The sequence below is a fragment of the Poecilia mexicana genome, unplaced genomic scaffold (assembly GCF_051168715.1).
Source record: "Poecilia mexicana isolate PSO_F unplaced genomic scaffold, ASM5116871v1 scaffold_11, whole genome shotgun sequence".
Taxonomy (NCBI): Eukaryota; Metazoa; Chordata; class Actinopteri; order Cyprinodontiformes; family Poeciliidae; genus Poecilia; species Poecilia mexicana.
The window spans coordinates 21,069,274-21,088,855 of NW_028263380.1; the positions used below are offsets into that span (position 1 = coordinate 21,069,274).

The 19,582-nt window shown below is 38.0% G+C and overlaps 1 protein-coding gene across 2 annotated transcripts in view; it reads right to left on the reverse strand.

The window, feature by feature from the left end:
• npr1a (natriuretic peptide receptor 1a) overlaps positions 1-13,402 on the reverse strand; it is a 43,679-nt gene extending 30,277 nt beyond the window's left edge. The window contains exons 1-2 of one of the 2 annotated variants that reach the window (XM_014984188.2): positions 12,629-13,402; positions 6,237-6,981 (exon numbers count right to left, since the gene is read on the reverse strand). In XM_014984188.2, coding sequence (XP_014839674.1) covers positions 6,237-6,948 — 712 coding nt within the window. In that variant the 5' untranslated portion in view covers positions 6,949-6,981; positions 12,629-13,402. Of the gene's footprint in view, positions 1-6,236; positions 6,982-10,947; positions 11,055-12,628 lie in introns of those variants that run through there. The other variant, XM_088009841.1, reaches the window with a different exon arrangement.
• Between the last annotated feature and the right edge of the window lie 6,180 nt (positions 13,403-19,582).

Genomic DNA, 19,582 nt, shown 5'->3' on the forward strand with positions numbered 1-19,582 from the left:
AAGCAAACTCCTATATTTTGGTAAAAGTTGCCTGTTTTGTCTTATTTTAAGTGTACTAAGATCTCTGCACTACAAACAGACCAGTAATACTTGGTAGGATTTTGTGTTTTTGCAGTGTTTTGTTTCTTTTAATCATCTTCAACGTTAAACTTGACTATGTAAGCATTTACTTGTTGCTGAGTCCTTGAAGCTGGATTTGACTCAACTTTCTGTCCTTTTGTGTCTTTTGATTTGGGTCTTTGTTTATCTCCTTAATGTGACTTTTATTTGTCACGGCCACTTTAACTCCTTTTGCTTTTGGAAGAGGTTGTGTTCGTACGTTAAATGCGACTCTCTCTCTCTCTCTCTGTGATGATTTTGCTGTTTTCTTCCACTCTGAAGCCGCTCTGATCTCGTTTGGTCGTTTTCTCACATTGCACTCGTCTAACGTCATTGTGCCGTTCTCAGAGTGCTTCAGGGTCCAGTTGGACTCCAGCAGATTGTGAACCAGGCACGGCTCAGGGCTCGTGACCTCAGCTCTCCGTTTCCATGGCGATAATCAAAGAACCCCCTCTAACGAGCTCAGCGGCTAGACAGGACACACTCGTTAGGATCGTTATGAACAGTACTTCGGCAAAGGTGTCAACTCAACCCTCGAGACAACAGAAATACTGAAATCAAATGCGTGTTGAGAGGAGCTAGTCGGATTATTTTCACAGATAATCTCAGTTTGTTCAGCAACAGGATGCAGACTTGGGAATGTGACGTGTGAAATCTGAGTGTTCTTGGGCCAGATTCTTGTTCTTTTGTCCTCCATGTTTCTGCTTTCCTAATGTTTTTTAAAGCATATTGTGCAATTTATGTTGTCATAGCAACAGAGCTGAAGAAAAAACTGTTGTTTAAAAGGGATCTATTCTTCAAAATTATAATTTTCATGTTTTTGTACTTACATTCGTGTCCCTACTGCTACTAGAAGCAGCTAAAAGCGCTTAAAAAGAAACGCCCAGACATTTTTTTGGCGATAGTTAATGTTTTTTGGTGTCTGGAAAATGAGCTGTTTCACAGTCACATTCCATGGACAACACGCCGTTACCTAGCAACCCCAGCCCCGTAACCTAGCAACGCAAATGGAGCTGCAGCATGTTTGGTCAGCTGGTTTTACCACCTTATGTGCTGCATAATGGCTGTTGGAAAAGACAAGAGTTTTGTTGCTGACTTACCATTCAGAAATCACATGCTGCAACCTTGTTGGTTGTGCAGGAGGCTCTACTTCTGCTTTTCAAAGATGTATGGTTATATAATTTCTCATCTGTTTGCAGTCATTTTCACGTGTGAGTGTAAACATTGAGTTGGGGGACGTGGCCTGCATCAGCTTATTTGGATTTAAAGTGACAGGACGCCCTAAAACAGCTCAAACTAGGCAGAACTAAAATCTCATTATTTAAGATTTTGTGCAAAAGATGTAATGGACATGTTTTATAGAGTTTATAAATCTATCCTAACCTGTTCAAGGATGCACAATGGGTCGCCTTTATGCCACTAGAATAAAGTCTGACTCTTTGAAAGAAAGATCTGGAATGGTTAAAAACATTAGCACCATACTCTAGATTGTTTTTCCCTAGATAATAAAATATTAAAGTTGCATGAGAACAAATGAAAGCATCCTTCCTGCACCCTCCAGTCGAACCACATTCTGTTTAAATCTGGAGCAGACTGAAAATATCAGCCTCCCCAGTGTCACTCAAAGTCCTCCACAGAAAGAAAAATGTCCCTCCCCACCCCGCGCCGCTGGGTCCCCCGAGGTGGACCCAATAACTGCGGGCAGCAACTTTCACATGTGAAACCCAGAAAGTTCCACCATGTTTGTCTTTCATAAACTGTTTTTAATAAAACTCTAAAAAAAAAGACAAAAAGGCAGAGCGAGAAACTTTTCACTGACACACAAACACATGTTCTCTGTTTCCATGACTTCAGAGGACATTAATCCAACTGACACCTATTTCAGAAAACTTACTCCAGTTGTTGCCATAGCAACCGCTCAGCTAACCCTTTCCTCAACCTCAGCCGAACCATAAACGTCTTAACTTTAACACGTTTTGATATACGATACGTGGAACTGAAGACACTTCCCCATAATCTGACTGTGTAAACAGATTTGCATGAATTATGTCTGCCAAGCGCACAGACACACACCGAGGGGTGATTACTTTGAGGACGTCCAGCGTTGCCGGGGGCAGCAGCTGGTGTCGCTTAGAGAGAGGAGCAGTGATGATGTCATCCCAAACACCAAACTGCACCCGGTACGCCTCGGACCTGCTGGGGTCCAAACCTGATGCTTACCAACACTGATGTCGCTGACACCTGAACAGGATATCTGTGCAGAAACTTTATGGAGTCCACACAAATAGCAGCAGATTTACAGGGAAAATGTCACAGAAGGGAATAAAGTTTTAAATTACGTCACAAAATGTAACACACCAAGCTTCATGCTAGGGAAAATTAAAGAACAGATGACGAAATCATCGCCACTGCAAAGCCACAATATCTTACTATGTTCTTTTGGTCTAGTTTTCACCTCAAATATCTTCAAATTCGACAAAACTACAAGTAACTTTTAAGCAAGATAAAGGAGTTTGTTTAAAACAAATAATTCTGAAATACTGGTAAAAAATACTAGCTCCACATTGTAGCTAGAAAAAAAAGTACATTTCCATTAAAATCTTGAAAATGTTGAGACTAATCTCAGAAAACACCTAGAAAGAAAACTTGGAAATTTCTTATTTTCAAAAGTCAAACATTTTCAACTGGAAAGGGATGCTGTGGTATTAGAGAGACTCTTCAGGCATAAAAATGATTCAGTGGCCCAAAGTTCCTCCACAGTGATGTGAAAAACTCATTACAATCGTCACCAACACATAACGGCAGACGTCGCTGCCAAAAGTGGCACAACCAGTTATTAGGTTTAGCGGAAAAATGGCCAGGTTGTTTCACACCAACACCTTCACAGCACGACAAGTTAATGGACCAAGGTGTTTCCTAAACACCACATGACTTTTAAAAGCAGGGCTGCTATTTTTCACACGAAATCTGACAAAGCACAAGACCAACTAGAAGTGATCTTGTTTACCTAAGAAATTTCAGTTTTACTTGGAAAAGATTACAAAGTTGGGAAAAGAAGCATCTGTAGCATATTCCACTCCTTAAAACTCATTGCCTGATTTCTTGACTGATTAAGTAACAAAGCATACATAGTCGTAGAAATATCAGCCATGCTAGCTATGCTAATTAGCTTAAGGAATACGACCAACAGGAGAATAAATGCTACAAATGTTGTTGGGTTTTTGTGCCTCTCATGCTAAAAATGTTACTAGAAGACCTCTGATATCCACCTAGTGGTCGAAATGTGAACTACAAGTGATTCATGGAAGCCAGTGTGAAATGTGGTGACTGCATTAATTTTTTCTGCTAAACTCTGATAAAACCTAGCATATTCTGAAATAAAGCAAATATTTATGTTTGCTAGTCTTTTCTACATATTATATATTAAAATAGACAACATGTGACCAAAATTCAAAGCGCTATTTCTAATTTTGAGTTTGAAGCTTTTTAGCGACACCAGGCAACAAACAAATTAAGAAATGTATAATTGTGCATGTACCTTAATAATACAACTTCGAATCAAATGATTTCTTCTGATTACAAAAAAATAATACAAGGAAATTATTATTTACATACATTAATAACCTACAATATGGGATAGAGGTTTTTAGGATGGTACAGTAAAGGGAACATTCAGTATTTAGCTTTATTTCAATCGCCGCAGGATGAAAACAAACGGTTATTAAAAAATGTGTTGAAATTTAATTTGTAAGACTGATTTTATAGTGTGGAAAAAAGAGCTGGGAGCTCATGGAACTGCAGCAAAGGAATGTTGCTGTATTTAACACCAGCACATAATTGTTAGGTGGCAATAGAAAGATATGTTTGACTTTTACAAATAAAACTGAGGTTTCCAGGTTTTGTCATATATAGTTCTTTTTTTATCTGGCTTTGACTAGACCACTCTAATACATAAATATGTAGGTAGGTAGATCGCTGTAGATACATCTCTGCCCAACTCAACTCTTCTGCAACCAATCCTGTTTTTTCCCACGATTGATTTGTGTTTTCTGTAGATTGACCACCACAGCCTGATGCTGCCACCACCATGCTCCACCATAGTGAATTGTAGTTCAATGTGCTCATCTTCCAGATGTTTTCGGGGTCTCTTATGGCTTTTCTCTGCCACGTCTAGCCGTCCTGGGAACAGATTCTCTGCTTTGTGTAACCAGGAATATTTGGACGATTATCAAAGAATTTCAAGGACAAAAACATTTGATGCTGAAAAGTCCAACCCCGATAAAGACAAAGGAAACTAAGCATATCTGCTCTCTGATTTAGCAGGAATCAGATGATCAGGTTTCAAGTTGGAATAAGTATTTACAGTCGAGGCGTGCGGTTATATGTGATACCTTAACTTGTGCAGTTACTTCACTCCGTGACGGCAGCGGCATGTTTCACATTAAATAAGCACAAAAAGAACCAAAGGGACAGATTACTTACAGGTGTGTGCAACAAATGCACTCACATTAGTCTTTCCAACCGAGGGGGGAAAAAATCTCTCAACTGATTCTGTTTCTAAGCTGAAGCCCCACACAGAGGACCAGACTGTCCTGACGATGCAGGAATGTCCTTACGATGCAGGAATGTCGTCACTCCCGAGGCCCTAAACCGAAATGACTGCCAATAAATGTAGGATGTAAAACAAAACAAAAAAAGCACACAAACTCAATTGGAGACAAAGATATAAAACCGAGGTCAGTCATTAACCAGTACGGAGAAAAATCAAGCAATAATTAACCTTCATTTAACGACATCAAGGGAGGGAGAGAGCTCTAAAACGAGGGAGGATGAGGAAAGAAACGGGAAAGAGCGCATGGGAGTGAAGAGGAATCAAAACAGGGAAGTCAGAGCAGCTGAAGTGTTGGACCTCGATTGATCATCCAAACATGACGGATGACGGGCCATAAAGAAGAAGGGAAGAACTACGGAAAGCTAGAAGGACATACAGCTTGATTTTTATCTCAGCATCTGATTGAATTTATTAAGTGAAAAAAGACAAAACTAATTTACAAGGAACATTTTCACAAGATGCAGGAACTTGTTTCAAGTCAATAATTCTTTAATATTGATTTTAAAAAGTACTAGTTCTGCTGGCAGATTATCTGAATTGTAACATGGAAATAAATTTCATGTTATAAGTGAAAAATGTCTGCCAGTGAAACTGTTTTACCAATTTTTAAGGATTTTTTTTCCCCTCAAAAAGCTCCTAAAGCTTGGGGAAAAAAAGATAGTTGTGAGTTTTGTCTTATTTCAAATGTAGTTATTTGCACTGGAAACTAGACTTTTTTTTCTCACTTTTTAATTTAAAAAAAAAAAAAGACAAATGACAGAAAATAAACTTAAAAACTACGTTGTATTTAAATAATGTCTTCTGTGGGTTGAACTGAAATTCAAAGTCAACTTAAATAGAAGCCGTAGAACACTTCTATTTTGGCACCAACTGACAAAAACGTGCTGTCTGGGTTGCTAGGTGACGGGCAGAGTTCCGCTGTGGTTGCTAGGTAACGGGTTGGTTTTCCTGGGGTTACTAGGTCAAGTGCAGTGCCTGCTGATTTGTGACGCTATTCGCCTGATTTTTGAAATATCTTGTTTCCAGACACCAAAAACCATTAATTAACTGCCTAAACACAAGTTGGTGTTTTTTTAAGCACTTAGTCTTTTTTTCAAGCAGCAGAAACCCAAATGGAAGTACAAAAATGTGCAAATTGTGAATTTTGCGTAATACATCCCCTTTAATGTATTTATAATCTTGTGCAAAACAGGCTTAAGTGGATAAATGAGAAATCAGAAGAATTTTTGTGAATTTTTTCATCTAATTAATCGATTAATCTTCAAAAAAATTGGAAGAATTAAGCCATAAAATGTTGAAACATCCTACTTTTTATAGGCCCTGTATAGAAATCAATAATGAATTCTGCACTAGGTCATAACTGTGGATCTCCAAGACAGCAAATCAATAAATGAAATGAAGTGGAGAAATGAAGAGGCAGCTCCAAGAGTCGAGCAAACAGTGAAAGCAGCTGTAGGGTCAAAGTTCAGATGCCTTCGACTGATCAATGGAGATAAAGCAGGAAGAGAGGGGAAAGGAAGCTGACCTCTGCCGTTGTCTCTGATCTTTTGCACTGCCAGCTTGTAGTTGATGTCGGTCTCCAGCGAGTAGTCGTAGGCGGTGATGTTCTGGTCCCTCAGCATTTCGTACACGCCCTCCACGGTGAAGTAGTACGGCCTGTCGGAGTTGCTGTCCTTGTTGTTGTCAGTGTAGACCAGCATGACGTGCCGCATCCAATCAAACTCCTGCTGGAACTTCAAGCTGAACTCGCCCAGCTTTGCGTGAGTCGGGCCCGTGTTGGTGACCGCCGCGTAAAACTTGAAGCCTATGGCGCGGGCACCGGCGGTCACCATGGGAACATCCCAGTGGGTGGTGAAGCGAGCGACCGGCGAGGAAGAGAATTCACATCCAGGCCCGATGAAAGCCCAAGGATCGTGGGCTAATTTCAGGTCGACGGCCACCAGAGGCGCCATGGAGTCGGAGCAGTAGCCGTCGGTGTTCTCCGAGTTGCCGTTGACCAGATGCAGCTTCAGGCCCGGGAGCAGCCAGGGGTCACAGTTCACCCGTGAGATGGCCTGGTAGAGGGCAGGCGCCACCCGGAGCCACGACCAGGGATACTCTGTGTTGGTCTTTGGCAAGATGGCTGCGATGGTGACCGTCTGGCGGCCATCGGTCGCGTTGCCATTGGGGAAGACGCAGTCGTCTGATTGGATGAGGGGAAGGAAGAGGATGAGCAGGAGGCAGAGCCGTGGCTGCATGACGAAGATGAGTTTGGTCGCCTGACAGACAATCTGCAGGGAGAAGAAAACACTTTGATAAACATCCACGATGTGGAGAAACATTTGGATAATTTACTTAAAATGATCTGTTTTGAGTTACTGCGGGAAATGATTCATTTAAATAATTGTTAACAAGTAATCGATTCACTGTCAACTAGCGCATACAGTTGCAAAAAACAAATTCATTGTCTGAAAAAAATAAAGTCCAAACTGTTTTAAAATTAGAAACATTTTGTATTTAAAATAATAATTTTGGAAAAACTTCTAAAACTGGAGGAAAAAATTGGCGTGAAAATTTTACTTGACTTGGAAATCTTGTCTTTTTTTTAAATCAACCCTCGACGCTGGTTGAGGATCAGATGGGTTTTAGTTATACTGATTACGCTGGTATTATATACCAATATATATTGTTCTGCTTTATTTAAATGACAGTGAGGACTTGGAATTATTGTGGAATTGGGTTTTTATTAATTATTATTACTACTATTTGCCTATTTTCATTGGGAATTTTGGTACATTTGTGTATTTGTAACAAAAACCTTTCAATAAATATATGAAACTCAAAAAAAACTTTCATCTGTAAACACCTGCTTCACCTGGGTCAAATTCTGCAATAAAAAAAAAAACAAAACAACTCCTACACCTCCATCTACTTCACAATGGCTTAATACTGTAAGATCATGCTTAAAGATAGAAAAAATTTTATTAACAGTGAAAGATAGTTCAGCAAAATTTACTTACAAGTGGGCCCCTTTTGTGACATACATAAAATCTCTGCCTTTATAATGCATAGATTGATGTGACTGACTCATCATGTCATGTGACTAAAATTTACAGAATAAATGGGTGTAATGTTGTTGCCTTTTAGCTTCTCAATGCCGTCCGACCCTCTTTCCCCTGTTTTTTTGTTGTTAATGTATTCTTTTTTTATGTATTTATACTTATTTTGTCTAGTTTTTATGTCAGTACGGTGATTTATGTTCGTTATGGGGAAAAAAAAATCGGAGAAGTCATGTAAGTTTTGCAAAATGTATGTAATATCAATGTATGTATGATCTCCTGATAAACAAATAAAAAACAACAAAAAAACAAAACAAAACAAAAGCTCTTATTAAATTAAATTTAGTATCTCGTTATTCTTCGGTTAATCCCAAAAAATTACTAGCAGATTAGCCTTAAACTGTACTGATGTTAAGTCAAGCAGAAAAGTTTCTCATATTTATAAGCTGCAGATGCAACGTTTGCTACAAATAAGAGTTCACTAAAGCACTGCTGTTACTGCAATTTTAAGCAATAAAATGTTTATTTTATTAAATTATTTGTTTATTTTCATGTTTTATGTATGTCTAATATTGTAAAAAATCAGCAGTGAGATTTTTTTCATTTGATTAATCGATTAGTCATCAGAATAATCGATTACCAAAATAATCATTAGTTGTAGCCCTAAAATAACAGCACCTTGTTTACATGCTGATTTAATGCGTCTGGGTTTTAGGGTGCAGAACGTCTCACATTAATGACGTAGAAAAATGTGTTTCAGGTCAGGAATTGATTCAGAAACCCTTTAATAGGTGATGCATTAATAAAATCCGACACAACCGTTGAGACTGCAGACGCTTTGACAAGAATCCGATTCGTTTCTGATTTGGTACAACATGTGGAAGTGGAACAGATCAGAATAGTTCAGACTGCCGTGAAAAAGTTACGTTCAGCTGCTGTGTGAGCAAAGCGTTTGTGTTGATCTAATACACAAAATCCCAATAAAATGAAAGGGTGTGAATACTTTTGTCTGCCTGCTAACTGTGTTTTTAGTAAATAAACTTGTTTTAGTGTTAAACAGGCTGTCAGGCGAAACCGAAACCAGCTAAACTCTCCGTAGATCAAATTAGGAAACTTTCCCTTTGCTGTTAAATTAAATCCAGAGTGATTCATCCTCTTTTCTGAATGAAGTGAACATCTCAAAACTAATGGATCCTCTTGAGGAACTGTTGCGGCATGTGAAACCTCAGCCAAGGTTTCCATGTGGGATCCATAAACTGTTACCCATTAGCTCCATGTGGGCCCCATGTGTGCTTGAGGGTCCACAGATATGGAAGTAATGTGTGCAACTGAGCTGTTATGAGCTAATTGCAGGTTAAACAGAAGGAGCCGAGCCTGTTTACCGTTCGAGTAATGAGTAAACGCTTTCTGACGAACAGAGACGGTGAAGATCTGATGCGCCGCTCTGTGAACCGGTGAACCGTTCAGACGGACGCCAGAATGAAACGCGGTAAACCTGAGCAACGAATACTACACGAAAACATTTACAGAAGGTTTTTTTTAATGCTTCACAGTTTCATCTGTGACTCACTGAGGCTGCCGGTGCGTTTCAGGTCATGAAGTGATTCAGAACATTTTTAATAGGTGATGATGAACCACAGAAAACAACGCAAAGAGCATCTTCACTGGGGGAACTTAAGCACTGAGGATAATTAATTACACATCTCATTTCTTTATCAGAAGGAACACCAAAGCAATAAATATGTGTGTGTGTTTGTGCTGTGGTGGATGTGTGTGTGCGCGCCATTGTTCTCATGCAAGCCTTCAGACTTATATAAGTCTTGCGAAACAGCAGCAGAGACTCAGTCGCAGCAGATCAAACAGGACACAGCTGAGCCTGTTGTTCTGATTCATCTTTATGCATCTTCATCTTCAGATCAAATTAACGAGGAAGGAAACGGCAGCATCAACGTCTGCTAAGAGAAACTTCAAAAAGAAAGAAAGAAGCTGCTTTTAATTTACAGAAGCTCTAATTGTGACCTCAAGTGAGTGAGATTAAAAATCACGTTAAGAGGATGAGATCTTTGTTATCTGGACGTAGTGATGGATCTGAGCCTTCAGAGCCACTTAAAGACGATTACAAAGTCGGTCTTCTATCACCTCAAGAACATTTCCAGGACTAAACGACCAATATCCCAACAAGATCTAGAGAAACTAATCCATATCTGTATATGGGGTTCAAATAGAGCCTAAATTGACTCCATCACCAGTTTTAAAATCCAGTTTGTCAAAGAATTATTTTAAAATCAGGAATAGTCAACAAAGTTCCAACATTTTTGGTATTTAGGAGTGTTTTCCTTCCTGATAGTCTACTAAACTGTTTGTTTGGGGACCAAAGTTACAACACTTGTTACATTTTCATCTGCTTTCTCACTCCACTGTGTCAAACGATCCAAACTATTGAAAAACCTGTTCCCCTCCTTGCCTGTAGTGGCGCTGCACCAAGAACCACTGAAGGAAACGACATTAAAACCTCTGAGGAAGACATGAGCGCAACTTCCTTCTTCACAAAACGTAAACAAAAATGGATTGACATCAATTTTTAACGCTTGGAGGATTTCTCTTTTGTTGTTGCTAAAAGACCACGAGTCATTTCTACTGCCAGAGCCAAACACACAGGTTTGTTTTGGTTGTGTTTACCCAGAATTCCCTGTGTTGTAGTCCACTTCCTGAATTTGGAGAGGTCTTCAGTCTGCTTGGCGTAAAAACACAAAATCTTACCAAATATTTTTGTCTAGTTTCTAGTGAAAATACCTAAGCAAACTTGAAATAAGACAAAACTAACTTACAAGTAACTTTTTAGTAAGACATGGGATCTTGTTTTATGTGAATAATTCCTTAATATTGATTAAGGAATTATCTTTAATCAATATTAAGGATAATTAATAATAATAATATTAATAATATTCCTTATTAATATTAAGGAATATTAATAATTCCTTAATATTGATTAAGGAATTATTTGAAATGAAATGAAATGAAATGAAATTATTCACACAATTATTCACATAATCTGCCACTGGATACTAGTTCCACTGGCAGATTATTTAACTTATAACAAAACATTATCTGCCAATAGAACTGGAACTTTTTCATCAATATTAAGGAAAGAAATCATATTTGTTTGAATTCTGTTAGAATTGTGGTTTTCCACATTACCAGTGATTGATGTGATGAATCACAGGCAGACGGGGCAAACCACAGAGAGCTTTTATTTCCCTCCACAGGGTGCCGGTTTGTTAGCTCCTGGCGTTATGGCTCTCTGACATTTCTCTGACTGAAAAATTCACCACACACATTGTTACTTTGTGAGCTGAAATTTGAGCTGGAGACTTAAATAAAACTATTTTTGTCTTGGACCGGAGTTGTTTTATACATTAATACCAAACAGTCCCAAAAATAACATTTCAGCTGCATTTTTAGCTTCACTGTGCTTGTCTTTTTTTTCTCTTTCAACATTTTGTTTGAGATAATCAGTTTTTGTAATGAAAGTGAGTAAAACTATCATGAGCTCTAAGTGGAAGAATGTAAATATTACACATGCCCTTAAAAACATACCAGCATATCAGCAATATATTATTACCACACAGTAATAAATGCAGTAATCTGTAATTAATGATGTCTGCAAACACCATAAATGGACACTTTTTATTTTCTTTAATTTTATTAGATATTTTTCAACTGTATGTTCAGTCAATTTATGGATTAATACAGAATTACTGTTTTGAAATAAAATTAAATTCAATGTGTGTTAAATTCAGCTGTGACAGTTTGTTTCATAAACTCAAACGTAGTGATGACTGAGAGGCTCAGAGATACAAGCAGGAAGACTCACATTCACTCACAGTCAGTCATAAATTAACACTCATGTCTGTGGACTGAGGGAGGAAGCAGGAGTACCCAGAGAGGACCAACAGGAGGCCACACTGCAAAAATACTGAATATTACAGAGGAGTTCTGGTCCAGTTTCTAGTGTAAATATCTTAGTAGAGTGGAAATACAGCACAACTAATTTACAAGTAACTTTTCAGTAAGATACAGCAGTTTGTCTTAATAATTCATGAATATTGATTTTTTGATTATTTCACTTTTAACGAGATTCCTATGTTACAATATCAGGGAATTATTTACTTAAAACAAACTCCTATATCTTGCTTAAAAGCTATTTATAAGTTAGTTTTCTCAAGTATACCAAGACATTTCCAATAGAAACTACACACATATACTCTGTAATATGTTGTATTTTTGCAGTGTGGGAAAAATAATAACAGATCAAACTAAAGCAACAAGACTAAAATGATTAATCTGTATTTTTGGCATGGTGATAAGGAATCAGAGTTTTATATTTTGGGTTCATTACAATGTTTGGTTTTTATTTCCCACATCTTTATTATGTTGTGTCCTTTATTTTAGAGTTTTATCTTGCAAAAAATGTTTCTTATTTTAAGCATATTTGCACCAGAAATAGAGAAAAACACTTGGTCAGATTTTGTTTTATGCATTTTGACTCATTTAAATCCAAATACATTGTAATATTTTTATCACTAATAATAATATTTGGTTTTGAATTTAATTCCTGAGCTTTAAGAAATCTTTAAGGAAAATTTAAAATGTTATCACCCTTCTCCGAATGTCTGATTGATTGATTAATTGCTTCCTCAGGATTAAACATGGCGACTTTCTGGGTTAACTTTAACTAGACCAATAACTGTAATTAATGGTAATTACCTTCAATGAACGTAAACATGTGATCCAGATCAAACTCAGCAGCTCTGAGTGGGTTCGGCTGCTTGAAATGACAGAGGATTCGTGAACTTCTAAAGCCAGTCGGTTCTTTTACCTGTTCAGATCCTCAGAGCTTCTCTTCCTGCAGCTTCATGTTTTCCAGCAGCCAGAAGAACCAGAACCAGAACCAGAACCAGTAGAAGAGCAGCGTGATGTTTCCTCAGCTGCGCAGAAACTCAGGTTTTCAGCGGAGACACGCCGGAGCACCGAACCCCCCGCTGCTGCCGGCACTTTTCCGGTCCAATACAATCAGGAAAACAGAAAAAGGTCCCGGCGATGTCCCACCTTCCTCACGGCCACGCGCGCACATGCACGCTTTTATTTTTTCTTTCAAAGTGGGGGCACGTAAACAGGGCACGAGGGCAGATAGCGCTGAGTAAGCGTGCGTGTCCGAGTCCCACCCGTGGGTCTGCTGATTGGTTCCGAAGCTTTCCCCCCACGATTAGACCCGACTTCAGGCGGCGCAGCGGACGGTTCGGGTCCGGTTTAATGAGTCCAGCTGGTGTGGATGAGGTTAGTGGGGACAGCAGGAAACCCACGCAGTTGTGGAGCCCCCTGGTGATCAGCCGCGCTCCCGAACACAAACATTTCCTGGTGTGGGAATAATCTGTGCTCCCGAATCACACCCAGCAGACAAACAGGTCCAGATAAGACAGAACAGCCAATAAAGACATAAAACTACATGATGCTCATGATTAGTAAATCACCGGCTGAGGGATAAACTGAAGCTTTTATTCTAATTTATTTAATTAAAGGTGGCCTATTATGCTTCAAATTAATAGATCTATATTAAACATGTTCATTACATTATTTTATACAAAATCAAAAATTTTAGTCTGCTCATTTTGAGCTCCTGTCAGAATGAGCCGTTTCATGGCTCTCTCACTTTTATGCAAATTAACTGCTGCTGGCCACGCCCCCCAACGCAATGTTTACACTCCCATTTTATACATGTGAAAACAGCAGCAAAGAGATGTGGAACTGTCCACAACAAAACAGCCATAGCCGAGCGCATGCAGCGGTAAAACCAGCTGATCAAACACCTAATGATGACGTGGGAGGAGCTCCGCCTGGGTTGCTAGGTAACGGAGTAGTGCCCGCCCATTGTGACGTCATAATCTGGAGGTTTCTTGAAATGGTACTTTTTCCAGATACCAAAAAACATTAACTAATTTCCAGAACAGCTGGATGTTTCTTTTTAGAGCTTTTTTTTAAAGACCCAAATAGAAGAACAAAAGTGTACAAAAGTGAATTTTGCACAATACTGCCAGCCAATCAAATAAGGAAAAATTATTTAACTAACGCAAATTTCACTGCATTAATGGTTAATCCTTTAAATCAGCAGGTATGAACTGATGCTTTGCTTAGTAATGATAATCTAATAAGTTTAATAATAAACCGTTCTGTTTAATAAGGTTAATGCGTCCTCTAGCCAATAACTCCATGTTGTTCCCAAAGAAATCCACTATAACTGCACAATTTTCAAAACTGAATATTGTTTATATTCATAAAAACAAAATATTTATACAGCTCAACTAATTTGGGCGTGTGAGTTTTAAAGTACAACTTTTGTAACCCACACATTTTTGTAGCAATACAATAAATATAGAAAAACAAAGCTTTCTTCTTTTAGATAGCAGCAAAAACCCTAAAGCAGTGGTTCTTAACCTGGGTTCGATCGAACCCCAGGGGTTCGGTGAGACGGTCTCAGGGGTTCGGCGGAGCCTCTGCCGCGGAGGTAAAGACACGCTGTGTAAAGTCATGATGACGCCACGCTTTGCCATGGCTTGCTGCAGAGGATCACGTTACATTGCTGAGCCAATCAGTGCTGCGGGAAGGAGCTCCACTCTCAGCATGAATTTGAACTTGTGTCTTTAATTACTTCAGCAAAACTCACCGTTTTTACCAAAATCTGTAGCTTTCGGTGTACTTCTAAATCTGCTCCTTTGTCTTATCTTTTCGGTGTTGCTACTGCCTCTAGTGGCGTGGAGGTGGTAACACAACTAATATAATTACATTACTAAATCAGAATACCGCAAAGTCTTTATTATTTATTATTAATTTTTCATTCTCTTAAGAATGTAGAGCTAATTAAATGATCTAAACAAGACCTTAAAGTGGTTCCAGTTTCTCTCAAAGGCCAACCTGTTGAAACTGTGGCTAATTGGGTCGTTCCGGACAATCAGCTCAACTTTGCTGAAAACACTGACTATATTTTGAAGAACTGTTCTCAGAGACTCTACCTTTTAAGAAGACTTGGTGATCTTGTCTATGTCTTGAATTTGGGGGGGAAAAAATCATATTTTATTTATCACTACAGAAGGGTTAAGTGAGTGCGCATATGAAACTGGTGGGTTCGGTACCTCAAAAAAGGTTAAGAACCACTGTGCTTTAGTATTACCAAATATTTTTGGTCTAGGTTCTAGTACAAATTTCTCAGTACACTTGAAATGAGACAAAACTAACTAATAAGTAACTTTTGATTATAAAAAGTCCATTGTAGATATTTTTCACTTAAAACATTGAAAAAAATCTGTCAGTGGAACAACTAATCATTTTTTAATCAATATTAATGAATTATTGACTTAAAGCAACTTTCTATATCTTGCTAAAAAGTTACTTGTAAGTTAGTTTTGTCTTATTTTAAGTGTATTTCAAATTATTTGCATTAAAACTACACTAAAACACTTTGGAGGATTTTGTGTTTTTGCAGTGAAGCAGCTTATTGCAACACTTTGATTGTTTAAATATTTTCAGCAAATTTTTTAAACAACCTCCCTCGTTTAAGATAACTGTACACTGCTCTGAACACGATCCGGTGTGGGAAAACCGACATGTTTGTTTTAATTTCTTAGATTGAGTTTCATCGAGACGGCTGACGCAGGACGCTAACATTCCTGATCACTTAAGGTTTAATGATTCAACAATCTCTTATTAAACTTTGACCTTCTTGGGCTGTCGGCTCCCTGCCAGTCAGAGGCTGTCCTGGAAGTCGGCGCTAAACAAAACACAAGAACGCGTCTTCGCCTCGGTGATGTTCTGAATCTGCAAATCTTGACACCCACAACAATCAGGTTTATCCTGGACAGAATGTGGAGTCAACAAAAACTGTGTGTGTTTGTGTGTGTGTGTGTGTGTGTGTGTGCGGGTGTGTGTGTTGTTGATAAAGTTAATGTACAAGACAAACACACACGTATGCATGACCCTCAGGGTGAATGCGTCTTTGAACAGGATACACCCGGTGGACCAGGAAGCCACTTAGTAACACACACACAAACTCTCCCTCCTCTGTACCTCTTCCTGGAAATGATCACCACCCACACACACACACACATGTTAAAACACACACACACTCCCTGCCCTCCACTCATAACTCTCTTGTTAATGAAAAGACTCATTTGTGTATGTTTCTCTTGTCTGATGAGTGAAAGCATCGACTCCAGGCAAACACCGGGGGTCAAAGGAAATGCCTCCACTGGGTTTCATCAAATTAACGGTTCAGAAACCTGAAATTAAAGGTTTATTCCTTCCTGAAAGTCCTGTAGACTCGGTGCGATTGGGGATCAAAATGGCAACACTTGTTACATTTTCAGCCGCTGTGGTTCAATGCTTAAAACAAACTAATTGAAAAACCTGTTCCCCTCCTCGCCTGCGGGGACGCTGCACCAACATCCACTGAAGGAAACGACACAGAAACCTCAAAAGAAGACATGAGCGCAACTTTTTCACTTTGGCTATTCCTCAGGACTTGGTTTTATTTCTATTAATGATGAAACTTCAAGAAGGGACTTGAAAATGTTGTTTTCTCTTTAAATACCAACTGTTATAATCTTGTCTTTTTTGGGAATTTCAACTTATTTATTTCTTATTTAGAAAAAATTTGGAAATTTTGGAGTTTCAAAAAGTCGAACATTTTCAACTTTTGGAAATTTTCTGATTTTTAAGTCAAACATTTTTGTCTTTTGAAATTAAAAATATTCTATTTTTTTCTAGAACATTTCTGAAATTAATCTCAAATTGATTTTTTTCTAGCAAATTTTCAACTTTTGGAAATTTTTTGATTTTCAGGTGAAATTTTTTTCACTTTTAAACTCAGAAATGTAAACGTTTTTTCTAGAAAATTTCTGAGATTTTTTTCAAGAAAATTTCTGAGATTGACCTCAAAATTTCTGAAATTTTCAACTTTCAGAAATTTTCTGACTTTCAAGTCAAATCTTTTTAACTTTTGAAACTCAGAAATGTCAAAATTTTTTGTTTTAAATTTTCAAGATTAATCTAAAAATTGGTAACACTTTATTTGAAGGGGTGTGCATAAGACTGACATGACGCTGTCATAAACATAACACCTGTCATGAACATAAAGAAGCCTTTATGAATGTTTATCACAGTTCATTTGGTAAATAATCACACTCTTAATGCAAAATTGCTCTAAAAGTTGCTTTAAAAGTCCATTAAAAGTGCCAACTTTGCATTAAATTATAATTTACAAAATCATGCAAAGTTGGCACTTTTAATGGACTTTTAATGCAACTTTTAGAGCAATTTTGCATTAAAAGTGTCATTATTTACCGAATGACACTTCATGACAACTGTCATAAACATTCATAAAGACTTCTTTATGTTCATGACAGATGTTATGTCATGTTTATGACAGCGTCATGTCAGTCTTATGCACACCCCTTCAAATAAAGTGTTACCTCAAAATTTCTCCTCTGTTTTGCTATGGCACTAATATTCCATCATACTGTCAAGAAATATCAATAAATTTGAAAATGTAATAAAATGCATTTTGCTGTGCAACTTAGTAATAGAAATCACACTTCTTTATGGGTCTGGTGTCGTAAAATAACACATGGGAATGCTTTTCAAGAGCGGTACAGTATTTGCTGTGCCATGCAGTCAGAGCCTTACAAAAAGAAGTCATGTATAACTTTTATTGTCATTTTTATGTTTATTCCATCAGAACATGCTGCATCTTTACTGAGCCAAAGTAAATGCTAAACTGGACAAAACATATTTAAATTGACACTGGAGCTCTTCTGCTAACCAGCCATCAACACACAATGCAGACCTTACATTCCTCCCCAGGCGGTTTGACGAGCACGCTCTCACTGATTGATGTGAAAACACCATCGCAGATTTTACGTGGGTAAGTAAACAGCCCACTGGCTGCAACGAACCACAGGTCAGTCAGGTGAGAGTGACAAGAGACGTCAATGGTTGTTAATGAGTGTAAATACCTGGAATTCCTCACAAGTCTGTTCAAACAGAAGTCAATTTGCTTTGACAAGGAAGCAACAACAAAAACACACACACACACATATATATTTACACACATATGTGTAAGTGTGTATTCAAATATTAGTCGTTTCTCAGAGTAATTAATTAACTGTCCGTGTCCTTTTAGTCTCTGCTGGCCCACATTTCTTGCGTTCAGTAAGCAGAATGTTTTTTTCACTTTGGATAGACACAAACTCAACCAGGACTGTGAGTTTAGTTCAATTTGAGACCAATGTTGCAACATTTGTTACTTTTTCAGCCGCTGTTCCCCTCCTCGCCTGTGGCGGCGCTGCACCAAGAACCATTGAAGGAAACGACCCGAGTTCACTTTTTTGGTTCAGGTCAGAGTTCACATTAACTGAACTTTCTAGGCAAACAAATTTGAGTTCAGTTAAAGCAGACTAAACTGGTGCTGTGTGAATGCACCATTAGACTCTCCAGGTTTCCTAACATTCATGTTTTTAGACTGTAGGAAAAAAAGCAAACGTCTATAAATCCCAAAAAACCTGCCGCTGTAACAGGCAGCCGTCGCTCCTGTTACATTCCTTTAGTGTTTGAATCTTTTTCTTGTGTTTATTTGTTTTTGGGTTATTTATGTTCAACAGGTCTTGCCATATCCAGTTCATTTCTCTGTTTATTATTGTTGTCAATGTGTTGCTGTATTAGTTCATTCCTTTGTGTTTAGCTTCATCGTTTCTTCTCGTCTTCTGTGTTTGAATCTATTTTTCTTAGATTGCTGCAGGCTTTTTGGTTTCTAGAGCCTTCAGTCCTAGCTTAGCTTCCTCTGTGTTAATTAGCCTCCTCCCTCAGTTTCCCTGCTTTATCCTCTCCTCAGCTCTACCTCGTTTCCTCTGATTAGTGTTCCTGGTTCTTTAGTCACTTTCCATCGCTGCCTCAGTATTTGAGCTCCTGGTTTTTCATTGTTCATAACTGGATTCTTCCGTTTTGTTTCTCCATTTCAGGCCTGATTCTTGTTCCATTCTCCAACATGGCAGCTACACCCTTTTCCACAATGATAACAAAATTAGTCATAATATATCTAATTTAATTTAGACAGAGACAGAATGTGGACATATCGGTCCGAACCGTTCTACCAGCGACATTTTTCATCTATGTTAAGCATCTCAAACCAGAAGGAAAATGTAGTAAATAACAAAGAAATCAATTAAAATCTGTCCGAAAATGAAATTATGGGTAAAATATGGAAATTACATTTGACAATTTCTAGAAGGGAAAATAAAACTGAATGTATTGATGAAAATATATCAAAATACTTTGTGGAAAAAATGAAGTAACAACGCCTTAAAGATGATTCAGATGTCTTTCAGAAATCTGCACATTTTGCTATAAAATATGTCCAGTTTTGCTTTGATCCTACCATTAGATAAGAATATTTACATATAATATATAAGGGTTTAATTATATTTATAACTCACCCTTCGTATAATCTGACCAGATTATACATTCTCAGTGTTTCACTGGTTATCCAAATCTTCCACAGCAAACTGTAATCAAGCCTACAGATGTTTTTTCTTCAGCAGTGGAGTCTTACGCAGGGAGTGTGGATGGAGGCCGTTGTGGTTTTGTGCATTATTTTGTGTTTTACTTTGTTTTATTCCAGGTTTTTTTGAAGGTTTCTGTTTCAGCTGGTTTTTAGTGACAGACTCATCCTTTCACTTTTGGATTACGACTCAGACAGCAATCATTATACAACTCTGTGCAACACTTT